Source organism: Helicoverpa zea, chromosome 26, assembly GCF_022581195.2.
Source record: "Helicoverpa zea isolate HzStark_Cry1AcR chromosome 26, ilHelZeax1.1, whole genome shotgun sequence".
NCBI classification, from domain to species: Eukaryota; Metazoa; Arthropoda; class Insecta; order Lepidoptera; family Noctuidae; genus Helicoverpa; species Helicoverpa zea.
The window spans coordinates 1,445,166-1,472,150 of NC_061477.1; the positions used below are offsets into that span (position 1 = coordinate 1,445,166).

A 26,985-nucleotide genomic window follows, 5' to 3' on the forward strand; every position below is an offset into this window, starting at 1 on the left:
TAAAATCGAAAACACGAGCGTAGCGAGTGTTTCAATAATTAGAATCATGAGCGATAGCGAGGGAATCAAAAGAGCACAAGGTGAAAAATCTTTGCACTCGAGTGCAAACGTAACTTTTCATCCCACCTCATCGAGGAAAAAAAACAAAATGGCGCGCACGTATGAGTACCTATCAAATTAAAAAGAAGTACCTATTAAAGTTCATTTATTTGAAAACTCAGTTTAAAAATGAAACGAGGTTAAAAATCTATGTTAAAACAATAATAAAAATTACTTAATTAATTGAATAATATTTTAAAGCAATATTTTATTTGTTTAATATGTATTTGTTTCAAAAGTCTTATCAAGATTGTCACAAATGGAGTATTGCACACGATGTTCTAAATTCAAATCACTTTGCCGGTCTAGAGGACATAAACTGCTTTTGCGCTCAGAGATCAAAGGGTAAAACTACTCTTTCCGAGATGGTGGGATGAAAAGATCTTTAACTCTAGTCTACACCTACTTACCGAAAATACTTTCTTATCCTTTTCAAGCACGGCTCCTTTGCCCTCTTCGTCTGATTGGGGAGCCTCCGTGTTAGCTTCTAAAGACGAGTCCTTAGCATTCGTCACGTCTTTCTCATCTTTCTCATCATCATCTTCTTCGTCTCCTCGAAATGTTGCATCGTGTGTCCCGTCCCCTGAATCGTTATTAACTTTCTCTTCTAGAACGACTATGTCATTGTTATCAGAGTCGTCAGCACGGTCTTCCAAGAGATATTGCTATATTAAAAAGAATGCATTTAAAAAAATGGTTATCTTGTACTTAAATATTTTCTGATTGATGCCAAAGTTAGGGTGACAGGTCCTAATGAAAGGAATCATGATTCTATGAAGGTGGCTGCGGGATTGTTCGAAAGACTTACCGCGGCCCTGCCCTGGTTCATAAAAGGCCTGCGACGGAACACGACGGTTTTTAGTCAGTGAGTCTGACACTCCTTCACCGCTGCTAACCCACAGCGGGAGGAGTCATTTTATGAATTTTGACGTCGTTAAAAAAAAGGAGATGGGTGGGAATGTGTATTTGTTACTTTTTCGCGCTAATGGATGAACTCTTTTTGGTAAGAGGCAGTTGATAGTCTAGATTAATACGCAGCTGCAAGCTGGATAGTTTTAATAGACAGGTGTAAGGAGTAGTTAGTTCCTTAAGCAAGTGGGTGTAAACGCGAGATATAGATAGTGTAGGCACCTATTAGGAAAGGGACTTACCCCATCAGTAAATCTTCGTATGAAACAAAGTATAAAAATAACGAAAAAACACCTCATGACACCTAAAGGTAACTGCTATATGCAGTCGGGGAGCCATAAAATTTTAATGCAATTTTCGATTAGAAAATGTTAATTGAAGTTGTTTTTATGTTGATCATAAGCTGTAAGTTGGTTTCAGTAGCGTTACCTATCATTTAAAGGGACTTCGTTTCTCATACAGGAGCCCGTTTCTCCTAAGTTAATGATGTCAAAATTGAATCGCAATAGCAGTTTTAACCATATCGGGCATTCTGCTACTAATAAAAGACCAATCCTATTCCAATGACATTCGATTGGTTTGCGATTGGTCTGCCATTTGGTCTATACGGTAGTTTGCTCTACAATCATAGATATTGCAATCGTAAATCATTTGCAGACAATACGATTCATTATTGAATCACAGAAATGGATGAAAATGTTTGTTTAAAAGTAAAAATAGCGGAATGGCACATTATCTTTAATTGTAATTGAGTTCCGATTGGATCTCAGTCGGGTGTGAATCGTATGTCGTTTAAGTAAAATTGGCAGAATCTCGCCCCAGCAATGTTGTTCGTTTACTGCTGGGCCTTTTTTGGAATTACCTATGGCTATATTTTGTAGGCTGTTAGATATTCGGCATTATAAAACAATGTGGCTTTCTCAGGAGATAAAACACGTATTTATTTCTTCTTAATTATTTATTGTAATGGCAGATGGCAGAGTGGGTAGTTATAGGTAAATAGTCCCCGGCCCCTGACCACTGCTATTTGGCTGATACTTATTTTCAAGAACACGCGAGGACCATACCTACTCAGTAGAAGGAAGTTTAGTATTATCAGAGTGCTCATCACCCCTAGCGCACTTATGCTTTATGTTGATATCTAAAAATAAAAGCTCAGTCATATCTGACGCAATATCACATTTGAAACTCGTAAACATTGAGAAATCTCACGCTTTCGGCATACCTATGTAATAAGATGAATAATTCTATTTTTTATATCTACTTCAAAAGTTTCAGTTTTCTGCAAGTAACGAAACGTTTTGCTCTGGGTTGCAATAAACAACGTTTTTCTTATGTAGTAGTTAGTAGAAAAGAGTGTTTTGGAAAGAGACATTTTATAATTTAATATTTATCTACATCCATCTATATTCACGGTAAAATCTTAAATTAATTGAAGTCATTGTCGTTGCGAAAATAAATCAATAAATTAAATAAAAAGTTTAAACCGAGATCTTACTACTCCCGCATGGTAGTTTTGAATCACCATTGATGTGGCCCACGAAAATAATTAATTTGACGTTTTCGAGTACTCAAGTCAGCTGAACAATGCATTTTATTTATTTTTCTTTGTAAAAAAGGAAATTAACTCATCTTAATAGAATCGCTTCGCTGATCAGTACTGAAAATGTTATGTTCTATATTTAAATTGTGATTATTACCGTGGTTTGTGCTACTTATTGTAGGTATTCAAACTTCTGGTATTCTTGAAAGCCTTTATTAATAGTTAAAGAAATACAATCACATTTTGTTAGGAATTATAACATTGTTCTCACTAGTTTTTACATCATGACAATTCACACCACAGTCATTCTTTTTCATAGACTAACAACCCTACATTTTTTAAATGTCATAGACTATAAATTCCTAACACCTTCTCCTATTTTTAATATATGAACATAAATTAAAAATACCTTATAATTACTTCAGAAACACATCAGTTTTCAAAACATTAACTTAAACAAGTTTTCAAAACATTAACTTAAACACTTCTAATTATAACTCTCAATTTACACAACAACTTTATCGCAATGAAATTTAAATTTTTCTTTATATAGTGGTTTCGTCAACATATCCGCTATCTGATAATTTGTAGGACAATATATAACATCTAAATATCCTTTCTTATAATTTTCGTGTATAAAATAAAATCTCACATCTATATGTTTAGATCTCTTGCTGAATGAACCTGTTTTAATCAATTGGATAGCACTCTGGTTATCAATATTCAAACTAATCTTAATACTGCTACCAATTAATTCACTTATAAAAGTCTTTAAGTATAAACACTCTTTAACGCAATCTGCTGCTGCTATATATTCCGCTTCAGTTGACGATAGACTTACTATCGGCTGTCTTTTGGAGCACCAAGCTATAGGTCCACCTGCCAACATTATTATGAACCCTGTTGTACTTCGTCTGGTCTCTGTACAACCTGCATAATCTGAGTCACAATATGCATGCAATCTTGTAATATCTTTCCCAGCATTATACAAAATCCCTTTATCTCTCGTTCCATTCAAGTACTTCAACACCTTCTTTACTGCTAATATGTCTTGCCTTGACGGATTTTCTACCTTTTTACTTGCTTCATTCACAGCTTGACTGATATCTGGTCTTGACCTGGTTGACAAATACAATAATCCACCAACTAGTTCTCTGTATGGGAAATTTGACGTAGCCACCTTAGATTCATTTTCCTTTCCCACAATGCATGGAGTATCTGCAGCTTTGGAATCATACATATTATATTTTCTAAGTAATTTTTCTGTATAATTCTGCTGATGCAACAAAATGCCTTGTTCTGATCTTTTTATTTCAAAACCTATATAGTTTTGAGGTTGTTCATATGTTTTTAAGATAAATTCTTTTTCCAATTGATGCAAGATCTGTAATAACTTTTCCTTGTCTTTTGATATGGCCAAACCGTCATCAACATATATAGCCAATATTATAGTTTTGTCTTCATTAAAAAACACACACTGATCCGACTTTGAAGCTCTCAGTCCAAGTTTCCTTAAAGTTTCTGTAAATCTTTTATTCCATGTCATTGGTGCCTGTTTTAGCCCATATAGTCCTTTCTTTAAATGACAAATTTTATTAGGCTGTCTTTCATATCCTTCAGGAATATACATAAATATGTCTTCCTTTAACTCGCCATACAAAAATGCTGTTTTCACATCAAAAGTTATCATTTCATATTCCTTTGAAGCAGCAATTGCTATTAATGATTTTATTGCTGATTGACTTACTACTGGACTATATATTTCTTGATAGTCAATGCTTTGCTGTTCGAAGCCTCTTGCTACAAGTCTTGCTTTGTAAGTACCATTTTCTTTTATACAAAATACCCATTTACTTGACAATATCTTGTGTCCTTTTGCTCTTCTACATCAACTATTTCCCATGTATTGTTACTTTCCAATGATTCCTTCTCCGAATTTATGGCCTTCTCCCAATTATTCTTTTCAGCAGACTTCATGACTTCATCATACGTAAGTAATACATAATCTTGCAGGTAAGCTGGTTTTTTCCGTTGTCGTTTTGTATTTATAGTTTCTATAGTTTCTATCTCTGCAGTATTACTTTCTTTATTTTCATCATTTTCTACTTCATCAATAATATCTGGGATGTTATCTTCTATTACATTACTTTGTTGTTCTAACTCTTCTATTTCATAATAACTGTCATCACTTTCTTCTTCTTGATTTATTTCTTCTTCATTATTACCTGGTATTATTTCTGTTATCACCGAACTTCCTGTTTCTTCATATTTTTCTCCAATTTTCTTATTATTATTAATTATAACAATATCCCTTGCTATTTCAATTCTTCTTTCTTCTTTATTCCACAATCTATATCCATTATTAGTATATCCAATCATGATTAACTTTTTGCTTCTTGGATCTAGTTTCTTAATATTTGAATGTAATTGTTTAGCATATACTGTTGAACCAAACTTGCATATATTAGATATATTAGGCCTTTTACCATGCCACATCTCATAAGGTGTCTTATTCTTCAAAGATTCACTTGGTAATCTATTTATAATATAAGTAGAACAGTATACAGCTTCACCCCACATTTCTTTATCTAACCCTGAATCAAATAGTAATGCTCTGGTTTTATCTAATAATGTTCGATTTAGTCTTTCTGCTTTACCATTTAGTTGTGGTGAGTATGGTACTGTATAATCTAGTTTTATTCCCTTTTCAGTACACCATTTTTTAAAATCATTGCTTGTGTATTCACCTCCATTATCGCATCTTATGGTAGATACCTTTTCTGTTCTCTCTCTTTCTGTTTCTTCTATATAATGTTTTAAATTTTCTTTAACTTCATTTTTATATTTAAGCAAGTATATTTTTGTAAAATGAGTATAATCATCCATGACGGTTAAAACATAACTATAGCCATCATACGTTTTGTTTTCGAACGGTCCACATACATCAGTATGTAATAATTGAAGTGGTCTACTGGCTCTGTTTCTTACTGTGTTAAATGGAAGTCTTGTTTGTTTAGCTTGTGTACAGATTTCACATTCGTCTATTTGCCTTAATCCATTTATTTTTATTCCATCTGCCACATCTGGTAATATATCTAGTATTTTCTTTCCTGGATGTCCAAGTCTTTGATGCCATTCTAAGGCAGTGCCATTTTCTTTCATTAACAGTGTTTTTTCTTGCATATTATTATCATCCAAATTAATTTTATATAAACCGTTTTCTTTTTTTCCTGTTAATATTAATTCTGACTCCTTATATATTTTTACATTATCTTTGGTAAATATAACCACTCCTTGATTGTTTGTAACTGCATTAACCGATAATAAATTTTGTGATAAGTCAGGAACAAGCAGGGTATTATTAAGAGTACATTTTTTTCCAATGACTTTACCAGTCCCTTTCACCTCTATTGTTTCTTCATTTGCAGTCAAAACAGATGATGGTTTGCATTCAAAAAATTTTAGTATGTCTACATTTTTGGTCATGTGTGCAGTACTCCCAGAGTCTACAACAAATTCTTTCAGTTTTGGTTCTTGAATTTCACCGTTTGTAAAAAATGCCTTTTCTATTCTTTTGTTACTTTTTTCTTCATTCTCATTCTTATTCTTATTTTTGAAAAAACAATTTTCTTCTCTGTGATTAATTTTTTTACAGATTGAGCACTGTTTATTTTTAAACTTACAGTCTTTATCTTCATGGTTGTCCCTTTTGCAGATACTACAGGCTCTACAGTCTTTCTTCATGTGCCCTGTTTTGTTACATTTGAAACATTTTATTGCATTAAACTTTTTCTTTGATGTAGATGAAGATGTAGCTTGAAATGCTAGCTGCTTGTCACTTTCTTTTGCTTTCAACATTCGATTTTCTTCAGCCAGAAGTCTGTTTGTTAAATTTTGAAGGGTTTTCTTATCGTCTGCCATGCATTCCCAAGAAGTTATAAAATAGTTTAAATTATTTGGTAAACAGCTTAGTATTTTGGATATGACCATTTCATCATCTATTTTTGTTCCTAGCTGACTTATACGAAATTGTAAATTTTCTATTTCACTTATTAATTGGGAAAGCGATTGACTCTCTTGTTTCTTATATGTGAAAAACTCTTGTAATAATGCATCTTTGTTTCTTTGCTCAGAACCTTCGAATATTTCACATAATTTTACGTACATTTCACGTGCACTGTTACAATTAATTATGTGACCTTTTAGTTTCTTATCAATACTGCTTATGATAATTCTTTGCACCTGAGCATCTTTGATACTGAAGTCACTTTTCTTGTCATCTTCTTTTGTTTGTGCAATTGTTTTTGCAAGATTTGCCGCTTTTAAGTGTATATTGAATTCAAATTTCCACAATAAAAATGTTTCCGCATCTTTTAATTTTTCTATCTGTATTATCTCAGGTTTTTCCATTTTTTAGTTTTTCACCGTTTTTTATTTTCTTCCTTGTTATTACTGTTTTTTAGTTTTTTTTTTTTCACTTGTTTTTTATGTTGGGTTTTTCATTACCCAATCCCGGTTTTTAATTTTTTCTTCTCGGGCGTTCTGGGCCCATAACCTATTGTAGGTATTCAAACTTCTGGTATTCTTGAAAGCCTTTATTAATAGTTAAAGAAATACAATCACATTTTGTTAGGAATTATAACATTGTTCTCACTAGTTTTTACATCATGACAATTCACACCACAGTCATTCTTTTTCATAGACTAACAACCCTACATTTTTTAAATGTCATAGACTATAAATTCCTAACACTACTTCAGTGCTTGTAAACCTTTGTTATTTTTTGTCATAAAGATTGCTTTAGGAATGTTTGGCAGACCTAGGTGTAGGGAATGGACTCCGCTGGCCACCCAGCAGCTGCGATTACGTAGCTTAATACAGGTATTTGTCACTTTATTACACTAAGAATTCTCCTATAAGGATTTCTCGAAGGTTTACTAACAGACGCCTACGCTTTCACGGCATGAATGCGTGACAATATTTTTATTGTCATCATTGACATTATTAAACTATTAATTCATTGTTGTTGAGCAGTAAATATCACTTGGAACACTCGTATTTCAACTTTTGTGCATAAAGAGATGTTATCTTATTACCCATGGCAAGTAAAATGAGTTTTTTCGTAGTTTTCCTGGTACCCATATCCACATAATAAGTATGTTAAGTATGAGAAAATAAAAATAGGATGAATATGAAAGCTTATAAATAAAATACTCAGAAGTTTGTAAGAACTATAAATTAATTTTGAGTACCTACCTTGTAAATCTCCTATATACTTCTTACTGAATGTTCTAATAAGATATTATAATAATTTTAAAGTTAAATCTATCAGTAGGATCTATTTTATTCATAATGTGTTTCAAACCTACCTCCTTTGAGCGCACATGCTGATTAACACTCAATCCTTCTCTGTGTGAGAGGAGGCCTGTGCCAAGCAGTGGGACAATAAAAAAGCAGAAATAATGTTTTTAAATTACATCAAGTTGTTTAAATATTTTAATTAAGAGAATGCATAGATAGTGCATCCATCCAAGGTCAAAAATTAAAAATAGCAGGTGCAATTTAAACACTAAAAATTGGCTTTAGATAAGAAATACAGTGATATAAAATTGTTTTGTCAATACTGTGAAGTAAATGCGTAGATCAATAACAATTGGTATAGTTTATTGCATTGTTGCAAATTCATTCATCATTCAAGTGACTAGGACTGCAAAGTTTTATCAAAATTAAGTAGTTGTAGCATGAAAGATATATATATAAAGACTCACATACTTACAAACTTGCATTTATAATGAGTAGGTTTACCATTAACGCATTCAGTCTTTATTTGATTTAAATCAAAGTTAGTATTCATATACATTAAGAAGCTACTATTTGCATATCAAGCAGATATACTGGATGCAACTATTATGTATTACTATGGATATATGATATTTTGTGTTTTGTCAGTTGATAATTGATTTTTCAGACCATTTCAATCAAAAGTGTATATTTAATCATATTGACTCTGTTCTGTTTATGCCAAAACTCACCATCAGTCTAAACTTTTCCCAACTATGTTGGCGTGGGCTTCCAGTCTAACCAGATGCAGCTGAGTACTAGTGCTTTACAAGAAGCGCCTATCTGACTTTATAGATAGTTAAGTTAATCACTGACATCATTGGCAGTTGTTACAGGTAGTCAAAAGCCAGTGAGTCTAACACCAGTCTAACCAAGGGGTATTGGGTTGTCCGGGTGACTGGGTTGAGGACGTCAGATAGGCAGTCGCTCCTTGTAAAGCGCTTGTACTCAGCTAAATCCAGTTAGACTGGAAGCCGACCCCAACATAGTTGGGAAAAGGCTCGGGAGATGATAAGTTAATCACTGACCTACCCCAAGAAAAGCCATCTCACATATTTTTACCAATACTCTAAAATAAACTGTTATAATTTTCAGATAGTGGGCTACAACATAAGACCACCTGAATGGTGTACTTCTCCGTGCAGCTTCTACCTGACGCTGCATCACACTACTATGTCGGCACCGTTCTATACCAGTGAGAGAATTTGTTCCCCACATCCCAAATGGAAGGAGATTGACTCAGGTAAAATAAAATATAACAACTTCTTTTTAACTTATATCTACTTACTGTGTAAGTCTTATTATTTTCTTAAATTATGTATATGGTGAACAAAAGTTAGCTTCTTTATTTATTAGTCAGTCCTTGAATTAATGTGAAGTTTCATACTGGGTAGAATGAAATTACCCTTGGGTTCAGAATAACTGTATTTTGTACAAGAAGGATTGATCAAATCCTTACTCATTACTCAAAAAAATAACATCAAAATTGAGAATTGGGTATAATTTTTTGCAGTCTTAGAAAACGTTCTCAATTCTCAATCTATCAAGTTAAATATTAAGCTTAATATAGAAGTTAAAGTCCAGTCTGTATAAATAGGCCTTTTCTCATCGAATGACTAACATTTATGAGTCAGATCAAAAATTTGATCAAACACATTATAACCTTTAGCTCTAACATCACAGAGATATTAGTAAAACAATAAACAAAACATGGAGATTAACATAACAGTTAAATACATAGTTCATATCTATAAGGTGCTTTAATATTACCTGCCAGGACTTGAATGGGGGGGTAGTATTGCGAATGGGGGGTCCATTCAAGTCCTGGCAGGTAATATTAAAGCACCTTATATACTAATATAGTAAAAAGGAATCATTTTTTTGTTTGTTTGTTTGTACCCTAAAGGCTCCGAAACTACCGAACTGATTTAAAAATTCTCACTGTTGGGGCGCTACACTCGTCCCGAGTAACATAGGCTATATTTTATCCCAGTGCGGGCAGTAGTATACATGGCACGCGGGTGAAACCGCGGGAAATTGGCTATATAGTCATAGATATTAGTAAAACAATAAACAAAACATGAAACAAAACAGTTAATATACTTGATAGAGTGACTCTTTTCACTATTACAACTGACGGAATGTGTGTCAATCCTTATCATGCGAATTGCTGAATTAATGCTCTGTTGTTCAAAACTTGGTGTAAAATTTATTAGGAGGCCATAGTTTGTGCGTTATTTTATGACCAGTTTAATCCGGTTTATCTACAACGAAAAAAAACTAAAATGTTGTCAATTACACCTAAGTATTTAGTTAAATCATTATGCAATTTTTTGGTGTCTACTTAAATTCTATTCAATTTAGATTAGGATTTCCATGCCTAAGGTAAATGCAGACCATTTTTGTATGTTACAATTTATGTAGTTTAGTGAATTACAATAAACTGTTGAAAATAAAACCTGGACCCGTAAAGTGAATGACCTATGCGGGTCCAAAATTAAGAAAATTACCTTAATTTGTATGAGTCAATTACCGAGTTGTTAAAGTAAACGATGTTATTGTCCCTTTTTGTACAAAATGTGTTAAACTACTGTGTAATGTCTATTGTTTATCAAATTAACTGCTTATTTTTTTATCTAATTTCTCAAAAACACTCGTCAGTACGTATAAATCCCTCTCCTATATCATAACAGAACATCATTCACGCACAACAAAAATATTGTTTACCAGTCTTATCAACTAGCTATTAGGAAATACGATCGCGTCACCATTGACTCATCGATTCAGTCAGACCGCGTTGGCGCAATGGTCACCATGTGGGAATGCCGAACTAATGGTCCGGGGTTCGATTCCCGGTACGGTCAATGCTTGTTGAGTGTGGTCTCGGTGTGATAATATGTATTAATAAGTACCTATATAATATACTAGCGTTCCACCCGCGCCCCCTTCGAACTACTGCCCGTACCAAGAAAAAATATACCCTATGTTACTCGCAGATAATGTAGCTTTCTAATGATGAAAGGAATTTTAAAATCAGTCCAGTAGTTTTTGAGTTTATCCATTTTTTTTTTTTTTTTTTTTTTTTATAATGTCGGGACACCATTTCACACACGGTTGGTTAGCCCCATGGCAAGTTATTAATTAACTTGTGTTATGGGTGCTAACACAACTGGTAAACTACATATAGCTACACATATACATATTTATAAATACATATTGTAACACCCAGACCACGGCCAACAAGCATGCTCATCACACAAATGTCGACCGAACCGGGAATCGAACCCGGGACCTCAGATTCGGCAGTCCGGCTTGGTGACCATTGCGCCACAGAGGTCGTCGATCCATTACAAACAAAGAAAGTTTTCCTCTTTGTAATATTAGTATAGATGTAAAGTATATGTATTTAATTTATCAGTTGTGTTATATAGCACCCATAACACAAGCTAGTAAATAGCTTACCATGGGCTAACCAATCCTATGTAAATGGTTCGCTATATTTATTTATGAATTTATTATCAACTTGTTACAGAATCGACGCATCGTATGTCGTCAACGAATGTCGTTATTCGTATCTGGTGCCACATATTGCACCCGAATGACGAAAATACGAAACTACCCCAAGATACTGTTATACAGACATGGGGGGTTTACTTCAGTGGTCTCAGGTACATAGGGGCAAATCTAGCTTCAAATTTCACCTCAGACTGTTTCAAAAGCAACACATTAGTTCTACAAATGCATGGTGGTTATTTCTGCTCATATAAAAGTCTCAAACTAGATGTTATGCCACCAGAAAATGAGTTGGATCCTGGTTCTCTATCTTCAGACTCATCTGGTAGGACCAATTTATCCAAAATCAATTTAGAACCTAAACATATATTGAATCATAAGTTAGGTAAAGAATCGAGGTCCATTTCTCCTAGTAAGTTTAGTAGGAAGTCGGATAAGGAGTATTCGAAAAGTCACAGTCCGGTCGAAAGGGGATTTCAGCAGAACTTTCCGACTTTGAGGACTTCTGCTAGCTTAAACATCGGTCAGAGTCAACGAGATTATTTTAGGAGAAGAGAGGAAGGTTCGGAATATGGTAAAGGCGATCCAAACGCCTCGAACCATATATACGAACATTCGCCCGAAAATTTAGACGTTAAAGAATACACATCAAGCGTAAACTGTGATAATGTTTGTAAAAACACGACGAAAGAAGATTTATCTTGTAACGTAGACTTAAGTGAAACGGCAGAGAGTTATGATTTGAGAAATGAGGCGGACGGGGTCCCGAAATACAGGTATATGGCCCTGAATTTCCTTAAATCGGAAATAAGGCCGAGTTACAACGCGACGAAGTTGCAAAAATTGCATTTGCTTCAATACTCTATTAAGAAAAGACAGGAAGCTGTGCAGGAAATTAAGGAGAGGATATATAAGAAGTCTGCATTGACAAGTGATGATTGGCCGTCTCAGGACGAGTCTGGTGATGTCAGAATGAAGTTCAAGAGTAAATCGCAGAGGAATTTGTTCTCCCCTGACGATGGGGATAGTTTGGATAAAGATAAGTCTTCGTCACAAACTGATTTGAGTGTGAAGAATGGAAGGGTGAAGGAAGACCGGCCTGTGGTGTCCAATGGGCCGAGGCTTACTCTAAAATTGAATGATCTCTTATCTTTTAAGGTGAGTACGGAAACATGTTCTTAGTGATGTTTAATTATTGCACCATCGGTAAGCTATCATACTTTGTCAATTGATTAAAAAAATAGAAATTGTTTATCAACTTTGCTGATGAATTTCCCAAAATTGCAACCGGACGATATATGCTATCTTGTGATTGTACCCGAGACACGTCAAAAAATATATTTTCGACCTTGCGAGCCATATTAATGTAAATATTTTTATATTTCTTTTCACAAGTCCTTAATTTTTTTCAGTCAAAACCTTCGCCTTTTCAACGAGCAGAACACGTAAGGCTAACAAAACAATTGGAGATCTTGAGGTTCAAGCGAATTATATTATCAGACGAAAGAGATAGTAAACTGACAAATATAAGGAAATTGAAAGAAAAGCATGCAAAACTGTTCGAAGAGAATCAGGATGTTGGTGAGTGTAAGGATGCATTTTTTTATGGTCTTATGGGTTTTTGTATGGGCTGTTATGGGCGTGTTATGTCCGCTAAGTATTAGAGGCTTATCTGTACATATTTATAGTAACTCTGTCTGTTTGCCCGTCACGCTTTTAAATTACTGAATCGATGATGAGGTGAATGAGGATGATGAGAAAGGATATAGCCTACATTTTATCTGGGTGCTGTAATAGTGTTGTATATGTTGTCGGGGGATAATGGTTTTTCAGGTCACATGGTAAAACGTAATCTAGAGACCAAGTATTTTTAAGAATGTGTAATAATGAACGAGATAAAATTAGAATAAAGCTAAAATTATACATTTTTGATTTTTTGGTTAACTACGTTTACCGTCATTCTTTTCCCCGCAAACGGATTTTGATAAATATCAGTAATATAGCTTACACCTATAACCACATATAGGCTATTTTTTATCTGGGTGCGTCCTTCAGGAAGCGTGTGAAACCGCTGGCAAGAGCTAGTTATATACTTAAGTATGACACTACCTACTGGATATAATTATCCAAAAAATCTAAACTGCCCCAAAAAATTTCAGGCACAGAACTAATGCAGAATTACCACTCGCTTTCCCGTCGCAATGATAGCGTGAAAGAGACTCGACAGTCGTGCTCCGCCGTGCGAGAGCTAGCCGCTTCCTCACACCATTCACTCTCCGCCCACAGGACTGAGCTGCTGAGGCAGTTGCATCAGATATTCTATATAGAACAGGTAAGTCAAAAAAATGGAGAATATAGAACATTTAAGTCAAGAAAATGGTGAATATAGAACAGGTAAATCAAAAAATGGAGAATATAGAAAAAGGTAAGTCGAAAAAATGGTGAATATGGAACAGGTAAGTTAAAAAATTGGTCTCGGTGGGGTGTCATCAAATGACCCGCTGTGGGTGTCAGACAGTCTGAGTGTCAGACTGACGCTCTCCCGTCGCAATGACAGCGTGAAGGAAACCCGACAGTCGTGCTCCGCCGTGCGAGAGCTAGCCGCCTCCTCACACCATTCCCTTTCCGCACAGAGGACTGAATTGCTTAGGCAGTTGCATCAGATATTCTATATAGAACAGGTAAGTCACAATTTTTCTAATAATATTAATATTGCACGAAAATAAATTAAAATCTCCTAAAATTACTAATAATTACTTATAATTACTAAGTCAAAAAATTGGAGAATATAAAACAGGTAAGTCAAAAAAATGGCGAATATATGTAGAACAGGTAAGGCAAAAAATGGTGAATATAGAACAGGTGAATCAAGAAATTGGTGAATATAAAACAGGTAAGAACGCATTTTATGATGATTCTGGAAAAAATAAAGTGTTCATATTTAGTGCTCAAATATTGTAGGCAGACTCTTTTATAACCGACCGTTTTTTCTACAACCCTGTAAACCTACATAATATTAAAAATCTTAAAGTCTCCTTTTTTACAGAGGGACGCAACAACTTGGACTATAATCGGGGTACCTCTTCCCGTTTGTGGTGACGAGTCTCCCCGAGGTACGAACCCTATCTCAGACTCCGTGGCTGCCGGCTTCGCAGCTCAAGCGACCTGCCTAGCCGCTTCGTTGTTACATCAGCCCTTGAGATATAAGATTACATTGCTGGGGTCGGCTAGCAAGATCTTGGATATAACGCCCGATTTGCCTGATCCGAAGTAAGTTTTTTTTTTGTAATGTGTGAAAAAAGAGATATTTTTTAAAATACCAGTGGTTTACAAGGAGAGACTGCCTATCTGACCTCGTCAACCTAGTTACCTGTTAACCCAATACCTCTCTAAGGTAAGACTGGTTGTCAGACTTTCTGACTTCTGACTACCCGTTACGCCTGCCAAAAATGTTCGGTGCTGCGCATTGCATGTTATGGTGTAAGAGCATTTGCGCAGACACAACTTAAATTCAAATATTGCACGTCTAAAATCTTTTCTTAAAATCAAAATGCGTCTACTCAAAGTAGGCTGAAAAACTGCACTTTTCGACTATAAAAATACATGAGACAGCCCCCAAAACGCCCGCCCTTCACCACTTCCTATGTGTTTTTGCTGTGAAGAAGAAGTGGCGCAACAAACTCTCCGTCTGTCTGTTTTTGATGAATCTTAATAGAAAACCATATATTATTATTAACCTTATGTATCCTTTGTATATTCCAGCATACCACCTCTTAATCTCGTGAATAAATTAAAAGAAAATTATATATTATTATTATAATCTTATTTCCTATATTTTTCAGCATACCCCTATTCGCTCGCGGCGGCGACATAACACTATTTCGCTACGCATTATTTCTGCTCAACAAGTGTATCGGCCAGCTGGTCGTCGGCCGAGGCTTGCCGCTGAACGATATTAGACCGACACTAGCTAATCTACAGAGGCTGCTTAATAGTTCTGCTAATATGTAAGTATTATCTATACCCTACTAATATTTTAAAGCTGAAGAGATCGTTTTTGTGTGGGAATCTCAGAAGTAAGTCAGGTTTTAACAAAATACCTATGTGATAGGTAGCTTATTTATTGAAGGCTTTAGGCTACTATTTATCCATGTGAGGGAAGTCTCAAATTAGTTTTATTTATAAGTTTGTGAGTATGTTTGTTAATTTTTGAGGGTCGAATGGCTGGATCAATATTTATTCATTGTGGTATGCAGCGCGCTGAATTAAAATGTAGATTGCTATTGTCTGGGTGCGGAAAGTACATATATCCCATGGAACGCAGGCAAAACGGGGGAACAACTTGTCAGAAAATAATATGCGTTGTTTCCATATTTCCCTCCCAGAAAAAAAAAACAACATTTTCCTACATTATTTTTCTAAATTAAAATGCAAAAAAAGTACAATTTGTCATTCTAAAATAAACTCTATACCTACAGGTCGGACACCACAAAATTGTTTGGCTCATACCAATGGCTGGTCGACAGTCAGTGTCCTCGAACTCAGTCGTTAAGAAGTCTCGTCGCCTCCGAGCGCTGCAAGTATCGACAGTTCAATAGGTTTAAGGTTTGTATAAAATAAATAAATAAGTATATTTAAAATTACTTTTGATGAAAATTGGTTATGTCTCAAATAAAATATATTCACAAACACTAGATGATGAATGATCATCATCTCCCGAGCCTTTTCCCAACTATGTCGGGGTCGGCTTCCAGTCTAACCGGATTAAGCTGAGTACTAATGCTTTACAAGGAGCGACTGCCTATCTGACCTCCTCAACCCAGTTACCCGGGCAACCCAATACCCCTTGGTTAGACTAGCGTCAGAATAACTGGCTTCTGACTACCTGTAACAACTGCTAAAGATGTTCAATGACAGCCGGGACCTACAGTTTATCGTGCCATCCGAAACACAGTCATTTATGTCCAAGATATAGTTAGAAAGTACATACAAACTTAGAAAAATAAATACAAATGTGCTGTTTGTTTTTAAAAACTTCTCTCCGCTTTGTTATGCTTATAATCAATTAATTATTTCACAGGACGCCGTAGACGGCCAATCCCCGCAGTCGGCTATGAATAAAAAGCACAGACATTCTCGCAGTGTGGGGAGCTATCATGATGATCAGGTAAGATTTTCCAAAATTGGTTTTATTTTTCGAAAAGCTTCTAAACGAAAGTTTTTTGTATCGGTCGAGGTATGAAAGAACATTTTTACAGAAAAATACTGATTCAATCTGGCCATAGTTGACAGTATAAAAATAGGCTGTCAAAATTATTGTTTTATGCTGGGTATCTGATCTCATTACAAAAAAAAATATTAATTTTATAAATATGTATCAATAGTTTTTCGGTAATTTTCGAATATTAGAGTGATCACCGTAATTCCCAAATAACAATCACCGTAATTCATATATATAATTCACCGTAATTCATAACTTTTTATTATTTTGTGATTTTTTTTCGCCTTATTTTTCAGCGTAAGTCATTTTTTTTTGGTTACATTTCTGTAGTTAGTCATGTCAATAGTTTTGTAGAATTTTACAAAAAATTGCTATAAGTAGCCTTGAAATTCTGATTTATCACACTATATAGACAAATATATTATGTAGTTACCTGTTAGATATACATACGTATTTAGATCGCATTATTTCATTAATTAGTTATCTGGTAGTATGTACCGTAAACACTCATTTAAGAGATCAGAAATGATTTCAGTATACTTTAATTAGGTGTAGTTTGCATTCAACTTAATCGATATAGTTTAAATTAATTAATTCGATATGTTACTTACAGGAGCTCCCAACACTAGAAGACTCAACTACTTCGATAATGGGCAGCGAATCCAACATATACAACATGAAACTAACACAAGTCGACAACTCGGACTTGACCAAAAGCCTCAAGTCTCACAATTCTGACTCAGAAATACTCAGACTGAACGAAAACGAACAAAGTCAGACCAAAGTAGTGTTTACTTTAGGCGATAATTCAACTATCGATGTTAGCCAGCAACTAGTGAGATTATCGACAAATAATCAAGATGAATTCATCACAACACTAGTAGGTGAAAATGTAAAAAAAATATGTACGGAAATTACAGATTTTTGCTCAGCAGACAAAATTCATGAAGGTTTAGACATTGCTAAGCATTTAGAATTAGATATAGCAAAAAGTGTTGAAGATATCGATATAGCGGAATATTTAGAGAAAAAAGCAAGTACGGAAGACTCGACTGTTTGTGATGAAACTTGTGCGGAAGTAGTAGATGTTATTGTCATACCGAGTGCCGAAGCTATATTGGATACAGGGCAGACTAGTATTTTAGAAGTCGACACTGTTCAAAATGATGATAAAACAGTCTGAAAGATTTTTCTGATTGAAAAAAAAAATGGTTATTTGAAATGAATGGTTCTATAACCTCATTATTTTGATATTGTCCTAAAGTGTCAATCTTGGACTTTCTTGTACATGAAAAGTCATATAAAAGCAATTTATATTGAAATACTAACTTCGATAAATACATAGATTTTTCTATATTTTGTTGAGGTCCAAGATTTTGACCATATAGAATAGTGTCAATCAAACGGGTATGGAAATATTGAAAGAAATAAAATCGATATTTGAAAAGCCAAATTTATGACAGATTTCGTCCAAAATCAAGATTTTTGGGACATTTTTGTTTTATTAAAAATATATGGTTGTCAAGTATGTGATAGAATTTCCTATGCAGATGACAATATTATAATGAATTGAAAAAATAATTTCAATTTTGACCAATATGGCGGCCATGATGTTTATGTGAGTAGATTTTGTATTGAAAAATATTAGTTAAATACCTTAACTTATTTTCACATGGTTAATTTTGCAAGATTATTTTATTACATCCCTACTAATATTATAAATGCGGAAGTAACTGTCTGTCTGTCTGTCTGTTACGCTTTCACGTCTAAACCACTGAACTGATTTTAATAAAATTTGGTACAGAGATAGAGTTGACCTTGAGAAAGAACATGGGATAGTTTTTATCCCAGACTTTTGAAGAATTCTTTTGCAAACGCGATACAACCGAACTCTACGCGGGCGAAGCCGCAGGCGGAAGCTAGTGAAGCTATATAATGTTTTTTTAAGACTTACCTAGACAAATATTTTAATAGACTCAAGTCTATTAGAAAATAAGCTGATTTGTAATCAGCATTATTTAGTTCAACACTAGTTCAAGAATCAATTTATCTAAAAACTGCATGCTTTTCCTTTTTCCGAAAGATTTGTTTTATAATAAGTAGTAATACAAAAAAAAATACGAAATTTTCTCCATGGATGATCCATGATCAATTATACTGCCATATACAACAAGCCCAGTGAAGTATGCGTAAAATATCGATGTCGATAAAATGTGTCGATGTTTTGTATCGTAATTGAAAACTGGCCAATTTTGATTATAGATTAATTTTCCTTTCATTGTATTTATCTATAAATTAATTTCTGTTTTGGGTATGCACAGCTTTTAAGTATCTATAGAGCAGTGTTGTTTTCCTTTAATAATTTAATTTAAACTAGCATATAATACACACACTCGCTTTTAATAGTGATGTCCATTTGTATCTTTTCTTATGTCGATAAGTTACTGTAAGCCTGGCATAAGTTTTATGTTTGTTCGAGTCGATAAAATATATCGATAAATCAAATTGAATCAAATATGGGTAACCGATGAAACCAAGTATGTTAGTCACATTCACTTACATTTGTAATGTCTCTATTTTATTTCCTTACATGAATATATGGAAACCGGGATATATCTTAACCCTAGTTTACAGACGCTAGTGATTATCTATATTTTTTAATACATCAGTCTTATGAACTCGTTCATAATTACATACGAAATCGGGACTGAAAATTGGTTATGTCACAATTAAAAATTCATCGATAAAATTATCGATATCGGTGCTAGACCGTGTCAAACACTAGATAAACATCATCATCTGTCTAGCCTTTTCCCAACTATGTTGTGGTCGGCTTCCAGTCTAACCGGATGCAGCTGAGTACCAGTGTGTTAATGTCGGGACACCTTTTCACACACGGTCGGTTAGCCCCATGGTAAGTTATTAATTAACTTGTGTTATGGGTGCTAACACAACTGATAAACTATATATAATGTCTACATGTATACATATTTAGAAATACATATTGCATATTGTAACACCCAGACCACGGCCAACAAGCATGCTCATCACACAAATGTCGACCGAACCGGGAATCGAACCCGGGACCTCAGGTTCGGCAGTCCGGCATGGTGACCATTGCGCCAGCGAGGTCGTGTTACAAGGAGCAACTGCCTATCTGACCTCCTCAACCCAGTTACCCGGGCAACCCAATACCCCTTGGTTAGACTGGTGTCAGGCTTACTGGTAGATAATAAATGATTGATGCAATAAAAATAATAATATTTTGTGTTCATTGTCAATAATGATGAATCGAAATAAAATAAAAATTGATGGTTTCCAGAATCCAAAAATAAAAAGACTTTTTAGAAAGGGTTTTAGCGGATTCCTTAATATAAGTGACCCATCTATATCTTGGACTTGGTTACGTCTTAACTTCAGTGATGTAGATTAAAATATAAAACTTTCAGCAATAATTTGTTCTAAGGTTACAAAATAAAAATCTATGAATTCCTACTTAAATAAAAATTACATTTTTATTCGGATTTTGTTGAATTTAAAGGCTGGATAAAGCTATATAACGTACTATTCGTTTTCTCGCGCGTTTCGCCCGATTCCCGTGGGAACTACGGCCAGCACCGGGATAGAATATAGCCTACATTACTCGGGAAGAGTGTAGCTTCAACTGTGTAAGATTTTTTTACAAACAAAAATGTTTCCTCTTTATTATAATTAGTATAGATTTAAGAAATTTAATTTTATGTTAGTTTTCTTTATCCCGTGAACGCCACTGAAGTTAAGTTTTACGAAATAATTCTTATTTAGGTACATCGTGCCTATATGTAATGTCTTGTAAAAATGTATGTAAATTGTAAATATATATTGGATACTCTACTTGTACTGCGTCTTTCATAATCGGCTGTTGTTATAATTAAATATTTATTTCAAGTCTCTATGCAAAGTTTCATTTTCTCCTTTATTTATTTTTTGGTGGGAAATTAACATATGATCCCTCCTGAAGTGGGTGTAGCGTGAGGGAGTGTCAGACTCTTACTGACTAAAACTCATCATGTTCCTTCTTAAGCCCTTTATGTACCAGCGCCGCGGTAACGCGCGAACATTACCGCAGCCGACATTTTCCACATTCGTTAAAATTTAACCAAACATTATTTTAGGTTGCTGTACTATGTCCCACAAAAATGTTTGATGTCGCTCAGGCTGTCCGTCCACGTCCGATAATCGGTGGCCGATTTTTTGTAGGAAAAATATAGAACACACTACAATAGAGGAACGTACACGTCCTACAAAGAGTTCGTCAGAAAACATTAATAAGAACGTCCTACGAAAAATCGGTCCGATTATTTGTCCTACTAAATGTCGGACGCAGGCGGGCAGCCTTACCGAGACTATGCAATATCATCTGCATAGTAGTTTGTTTTGATAAACCTACCCACTTTTCTTCGGAGCTTAATATATTGAATGGAAAATTCGGAAATTTGTAAACCAACGTACAATTTTTCATGTCTAACCTCTCTTAGATTACACGTGTGCCAACTTCAATCATTATAATCTTTCTTTATTTCTTTAGGTATATAATATAACTGAGTATATGAAATAGTCGAAGAAATATTTCAAAGCATTGCATAATTAAAGCAATGACATTTAAATTGTATGTTAGCAATAAACTCCCGGGTTCGATCAAGTGTTTCTCAGTCAAAATAAAGACAACTGACCAAAATCTATAGAGCTCCGGCTAGGTATAGAAGCCCGCCATTTTATGTTGAATGCTACCAGAAAAAAGGTCTTATTAAGATGGCCGGTATACAGCCCAGCAAAAATATAAATAGCGCGCCACCGGCACGCATGCGCGTTCTCGATCTGTTCTAAATTCAAATAGTCCGGCGCTCGAGCAGCCCGGACGTTCGAAAATCGGATTTTAAAATCCAAATTTCGAAATTCCAAACCCGAATTCGACTGGAAAGGCCACCGTTTGGTACGTTTCGTTTATAGTACGTGTGATTATTCGAATTTAGAATCTTTAGTGTTGTGAACGGTGAAAAATGTGTGAACAGTGCGTGCAGCGTTGATTCCAGAAAAAAGGATTTATTTGTGCGTTTTGGCGCATGTGGTGAGTACAATTTTCACTTATTTTCATTCCTAAGTTAAATATCAACGAGAAAAAAATACAAAAATATTTGAAAAAGATCAATTTATTTAACTGTGTGACTCAAAAAATCTAGGATAAAAGCTCGTTACATAACTATAAATATTTCGTTGCCCAGGCAATATATTTAATTCGGTAATTTGGCTGAGCGCCGGCTTACAATGCTAACCTGTAGGTCAAGTAATTAATGTATTGATAGCATAAATAAAGTGCTTTGACACTTGATCTGTACAATTTAGAATAGTCTTGACTGCCAATATGGTGTCATCATCATCTTCCGAGCTTTTTTCCCAACTATGTTGGGGTCGGCTTCCAGTCTAACCGAATAACTGCTAATATGGTGTATGTACAGAAAAAAACCGGTCAAGTGCGAGTCGGAATCGCGCACGAAGGGTTCCGTACCATTATTTAGAAAATGAGCAAAAAAATCACGTTTGCTGTATGGGAGCCCCCCAAAATATTTATTTAATTCTAGTTTTTAGTATTTGTTGTTATAGCGGCAACAGAAATACTTTATCTATGAAAATTTCAACTCTCTGACTATCACGGTTCATGAGATACAGTCTGGTGACAGACGGACGGACGGACGGATGGTTTTACCCTTTGGGTACGGAACCCTAAAAAGAGATTTTTCAACCAAGTATGTCTTGGCAAGGGCTAAATTTCACTGGGTAAGTAATCAATGAATTTCTTTGGTACGTAAGTAGGTGTATTTGTTAATAATACTTCTTTGCAGTCGGGTAAAAAAAGAAAATTATGAAAACCCACCGCTAGGCAGTATTTTGATATCTGCTTATTGATATTAGAAAAATCTAAATACAGACTAATATTATGAATACGAAAGTAACTCTGTGTCTTTTCTTCACACCTAAACTACTGAACCGGTGTGTGTGAAATTTGGTACATACATAGTTTGGAACTTGAGAAAGGACATAAAATATAAAAATTATTCCGGACATACAGCGCCATCTATTAGCCTATACTTATGTACTAGGTCTCATTTATTCAGCGTTTTTCCTATATTAGGTCTCAAACTACTCTGCAGTAGTATGAAACCGTTCAAAAATACTTATCTCATGAAAATAGTACGGAACCCTACGATGTAGGACCATCCGTCTATCCGTCTGTCAGCTTGAAGCGAGTCGGCCCTCGGTACCGTATGTCCGCCTGTAACGAAACCATAGCGCGATGCAGAAATACGCCTCGATTGTACAACGCCATCTAGGGAGGCAAGGTGTAAACTTTTTAAGTACGAAGAAAATCTTTTGAAGCTATTCCGCGCTTCATTAACGCGCTTTTGGTACTTTAGGAGGGGTATATCTCTGAAACCCAACGTGCTAGTGCAACTTTATGTTCTGGACTTCGATGACGTATCAATTTTTCTGTAAGAAATGACATATTTCACCTTTGCACCAAAATTGCTGTTGACTAGTGTTATTTTTATTGGATCGCCCGTATCTTATAAAATAATAGCTATAGTTTTTAATTAAAAAAGCTTTGTGCTCTTGTAAACTACAACCCGTACCGGGATAAAATATAGCCTGTACTGCTCAGAAAGAGTATTTACTATCTACATTTTTATCTTAGTGAAAGATATTTTCAAATTGGTTCGGAGCTTTTACAAACAAAAAAGTAGTATAGTTCGGCTAATTAGTAATGTAGGTGCTAATAACTATGGATTGTTGCCAAACCCTTCGTGATATTCGTTGAATCACTATAAAGGTTACACGAGTCTTAAATATAAGTAGCTAGATTTGAGCCCGGGATTAAATAATATTTTGTAACTTGATAACCTTTGTTTCGCCATATCTGCTCCGGCCTTATAGATTTTTGTCTGTTATCCCCATTTTATTCGTGGTCGGCGCAGTATGTTTTCATCTTCCATACTCTTTCATCAGCCGTCTTCTTCCCTGCCCTGTTTCTAAATCATTTGGGGTCAGCGCAATATGTATGTTTCTTCCATTTCCCTCTTTATTCCCACCTCCATTCTCCCCTTCATTGTCAGACGTCATACTAACATCCACTCCTTTAGCCCAGTTTATTGCATCTATCGTCACCGACAGAATCAGTCACTCCTCAGTCCCTTCGATTGCATATAAAGAGTCGCTACCTAATTGCTACCAGCTGCCATTAGTTGCTACAATTTGCTACTCTCGTATTTTTGAAGATAATCAGCATCTAAAGGTGATAGCTATATCAGCATGGCTGTCTTTTTTGAAGAAACGGTGTGAAGAAACTCCAGGGATCTATGAAGAGCTACAGCGACTCTGAAGATCATCCATCTGCCGTCATAAAAGATTTTAATATCTGCCGAACATAACACACCTTTATCACATTATACGATGTTCCAGTAGAGAGCTTTTAATCTACTCTTCAAGGATCTCGGTTCGTAAAATCTCAGCTTCGAGATATCCGGTTAGTCTCTTTAATGCCCGACGTAATTGAACTAAGCCATTGTCTACAAGTCCGTGACCCGTTTCACCCAATTGTGACAAAAGTAGGTTATGTTTTCAACACTGTAAGTACATGCCAAGTTGCATAGTTGACTTTTTTTGCTTGCATAGGCTTTGGTTGATCTCATTTGTAGTGTTTTGAGAATTAAATGGGAATTTCTTAAGCTGGGTACTCACTTAGCAGTGTAGCACCACGTAACGTATCAGATACAGTATCAACCTGCAAGTAGGTACGGCTCGTCTACGGTCCTCACGAGCACACTGCGAGCCACCTTTGTGTTCGCAGTGAAACCGCCACTCGGCGGGTCACTGCGAGCTTACAGCGCTCCACGCGCGAGCGGCTCGCAGCGGGCTCGTGCCTACGTACTCACTTGATACCGTATCTGGTACGATACGTGCTACACTGCTAAGTGAATACCCAGCTTTAGGTAGCTTACCGTAATAATTCTCCTATCTCCATACCCTTAGATACTTGTGTTATGTAAATGTAAAAGTAAAGAATGAGTACTGGCTGTATTGACAAGGGCATGGAATGTAGAAGTGATCCTATTCCATCAAATAAATGTGAAAAAAAAACAACGATATTATTTAAATAACCTTTAATTTAAAGGCAAAAATAGCATACAAAATAAAACTATAGTCATAAAAGAATACAGTTAACATAGCAAAGTTAAACAATGCAATAGCAATTGTCACAAAATGAATCATTTGCCGAACCGGATTAACCGCAATGTCGCTATGAATTGTAGTTAAATTTTATCACTTGGTATATGAAAGCACACTGGTTTAACTAACGTCATGATCGTGGTGGAACTACCTCTAACTTAAGAAGACTTAGGAACACTATGAAAGACTATAGGAGCAGCCTTTGACCAGCAGAAGGTAGAGAAAACAAACCTTAAAGAAGAGGTGGTTTCGCCAAAACATGACGATGAATAATCAACCCATAAGTAAATGGCCTCTATCTATATATACCCTGATGCCTGTTATACTTCTCGCTTTGTAACTCGACAAATACACAATCAGATCTGCGACTTCCGAAGGCTCTGACATTTGTCCAAGTTTGAAAGAATTAGCTATCGCTTTCCAATCTCCTTTCACACCAGCTTTTTCGAAGATTTCTGTTTTCGTTGGTCCCGGGCAGACATTGTTCACTCTCACGCCATGAGGTGCGAATTCTAAAGCAGCGCCGAACATGAAGTGGTCGAGACCGGCCTTAGCTATACAATACGGCATATACTTTGAGTTGCCTGCGTACGTCTTGCCTAGAATACTGGATATGTTGATCACATTGCCCTTTGATTTCACCAGGTGTTTCGCATACAGCATAGTAAGCATGACGCAGGCTCGTAGATTAATAGCTAACACTCTGTCGTACTGTGGCATTAGATCTCCCTTGATCAGAGAGCCAAATGTTAGTATACCGGCATTGTTGACAAGGACATCTATTCTGCCGAACTTGTCGATAGTCTTCTCTACCAAGCAACATAAATTGTCTTCATTGGACACGTCCGTTTTAACAACCAGCGTTTTGGCGCAGTTGTCTTCGCAAATCCCTTGTATCTTTTTAAGATCTTCTTCTTTTTCTTTTAAATCGGCTAGAACTATTTTGGAGCCTTCATGAGAATATGCGATGGCGGTAGCTGCACCGATTCCGACGCCAGCCCCTGTGATTACCACTACTTTGTCTTCTAACTTCAAGCCTTTTGATTTTCTGCGATGCGGCACATATAGGACCTAAAAATATAAAGCAGTATGTTAATCACACTGGTCACTAACTTAAGGATAGCTGAAAATAGAGAAGTAGCTTGGTGCGTCTAAACGGTGCAAGTAGCTGGAGCAAGTTAACATGCGCAAGTGACAAGTGACAAGAGCACGCGGGTGGGTATTTTACTCTGGTACATGCGCGAGTCGCTGGACCCGCACGTTTTTAAAATGCATGTAACCTGCGCATGGGATTCAACATGCGCAAGCTACTTGCACCGTGAAGAGAAAGAAGTTTCTTTACCGGCAACGGTCGCTCCAATCTCGATAGCACATCATTTCTGAATACACGGCGAAGCATTTTATATTATAAATAATTTATAATAATTACTATATTAATAATTATTTAATGCGAGTTTATCAGGTTCGGCTAAATGATAATTATAAAATACAATTTACAATTTCTATCATTAGACTTGTAAATGGTACGAAAATCAATAGAATAGTTTGACAGGCAGATATTTGTTTCTAGAAAAAGTTGAATTTTGACCACTTTTTTTATGAAGAAATTGTATTTTTGTAAAGAGTTTTTATACTTCTATCAGAAAAGTTTACATATCACATGGGAAATTGATCGCAAGTATTCGGGGATTTCGGGGTGCACGTTAAACTGTAGGTCCCGGCTGTCATTGAACATCTTTTGCAGTCGTTACGGGTAGTCAGAGCCAGTAAGTCTGAAAACTCTTACTCTTCATTTTGTTGCCCGAGTAACTGGGTTGAGGAGGTCAGATAGGTTGTCGTTCCTTGTGGCACACTGGTACTCAGCTGCATCCGGTTAGACTGGAAGCCGACCCCAACATAGTTGGGAAAAGGCTCGGCAGATGATGAGAGCACAAATAATGACCTGGAGTGGTATTAGCATTTGACCCCGTTCTGGGTCAAAACATTAGTCAAAATATTGGGTGCAGTTTTTAAGGTTGCAACCACGATGCAACTGTTCAATCGAGTTAATCAGGGTTGCTAGCTGCAGGTTTTAAAATAGCTTTTTCTTCCGCGGCGT

At 35.6% G+C, this 26,985-nt stretch overlaps 4 protein-coding genes across 30 annotated transcripts in view; 2 read left to right on the forward strand and 2 right to left on the reverse strand.

Annotated features, from left to right (window-relative positions):
* Positions 1-386: 386 nt before the first annotated feature.
* Positions 387-1,313, reverse strand: LOC124642871. The gene is made up of 3 exons (XM_047181622.1): positions 1,251-1,313; positions 510-764; positions 387-404 (listed from the first exon to the last, which is right to left on the reverse strand). The coding sequence occupies exons 1-3, from the start codon at positions 1,305-1,307 to the stop codon at positions 387-389; spliced, it is 330 nt and encodes a 109-aa protein (XP_047037578.1). The 5' UTR covers positions 1,308-1,313.
* Positions 1,314-2,578: 1,265 nt separating this feature from the next.
* On the forward strand, positions 2,579-18,419 carry LOC124643013. 2 transcript variants are annotated; one of them, XM_047181849.1, is made up of 11 exons: positions 2,579-2,719; positions 7,303-7,432; positions 8,987-9,134; positions 11,424-12,562; positions 12,817-12,991; positions 13,564-13,736; positions 14,451-14,674; positions 15,247-15,411; positions 15,883-16,009; positions 16,485-16,571; positions 17,239-18,419. In XM_047181849.1, exons 2-11 carry the CDS (start codon positions 7,358-7,360, stop codon positions 17,806-17,808), a joined length of 2,883 nt encoding a protein of 960 aa, XP_047037805.1. In that variant the 5' UTR covers positions 2,579-2,719; positions 7,303-7,357; the 3' UTR covers positions 17,809-18,419. The 2 variants fall into 2 exon arrangements, with proteins under 2 accessions (XP_047037805.1, XP_047037806.1); XM_047181850.1 differs by having other exon boundaries at positions 12,817-12,985.
* Positions 18,420-21,512: 3,093 nt separating this feature from the next.
* Positions 21,513-26,985, forward strand: part of LOC124642850 (ryanodine receptor) — a 224,686-nt gene continuing 219,213 nt past the window's right edge. For all 26 annotated transcript variants that reach the window (XM_047181570.1, XM_047181580.1, XM_047181574.1 and 23 more), the window contains exon 1: positions 21,513-21,732. The gene's annotated coding sequence lies outside the window, so the exon portion shown is untranslated. The remainder of the gene's footprint in view (positions 21,733-26,985) is intronic.
* Positions 25,161-26,286, reverse strand: LOC124642854 (3-oxoacyl-[acyl-carrier-protein] reductase FabG-like). The gene is made up of 2 exons (XM_047181602.1): positions 26,230-26,286; positions 25,161-25,958 (listed from the first exon to the last, which is right to left on the reverse strand). The coding sequence occupies exons 1-2, from the start codon at positions 26,284-26,286 to the stop codon at positions 25,161-25,163; spliced, it is 855 nt and encodes a 284-aa protein (XP_047037558.1).

Bases quoted from the DNA above. Each gene is read 5' to 3' on its own strand.
- LOC124642871 (XM_047181622.1), bottom strand. From the start codon at position 1,307: ATGAGGTGTTTTTTCGTTATTTTTATACTTTGTTTCATACGAAGATTT. The intron at 765-1,250 runs GTAAGTCCCTTT...TTTTTAATATAG, and splicing joins TACGAAGATTTACTGATGGG to CAATATCTCTTGGAAGACCG.
- LOC124643013 (XM_047181849.1), top strand. From the start codon at position 7,358: ATGTTTGGCAGACCTAGGTGTAGGGAATGGACTCCGCTGGCCACCCAG. The intron at 7,433-8,986 runs GTATTTGTCACT...TATAATTTTCAG, and splicing joins GATTACGTAGCTTAATACAG to ATAGTGGGCTACAACATAAG. The intron at 15,412-15,882 runs GTAAGTATTATC...CTATACCTACAG, and splicing joins CTTAATAGTTCTGCTAATAT to GTCGGACACCACAAAATTGT.
- LOC124642854 (XM_047181602.1), bottom strand. From the start codon at position 26,286: ATGCTTCGCCGTGTATTCAGAAATGATGTGCTATCGAGATTGGAGCGA. The intron at 25,959-26,229 runs GTAAAGAAACTT...TTATATTTTTAG, and splicing joins GATTGGAGCGACCGTTGCCG to GTCCTATATGTGCCGCATCG.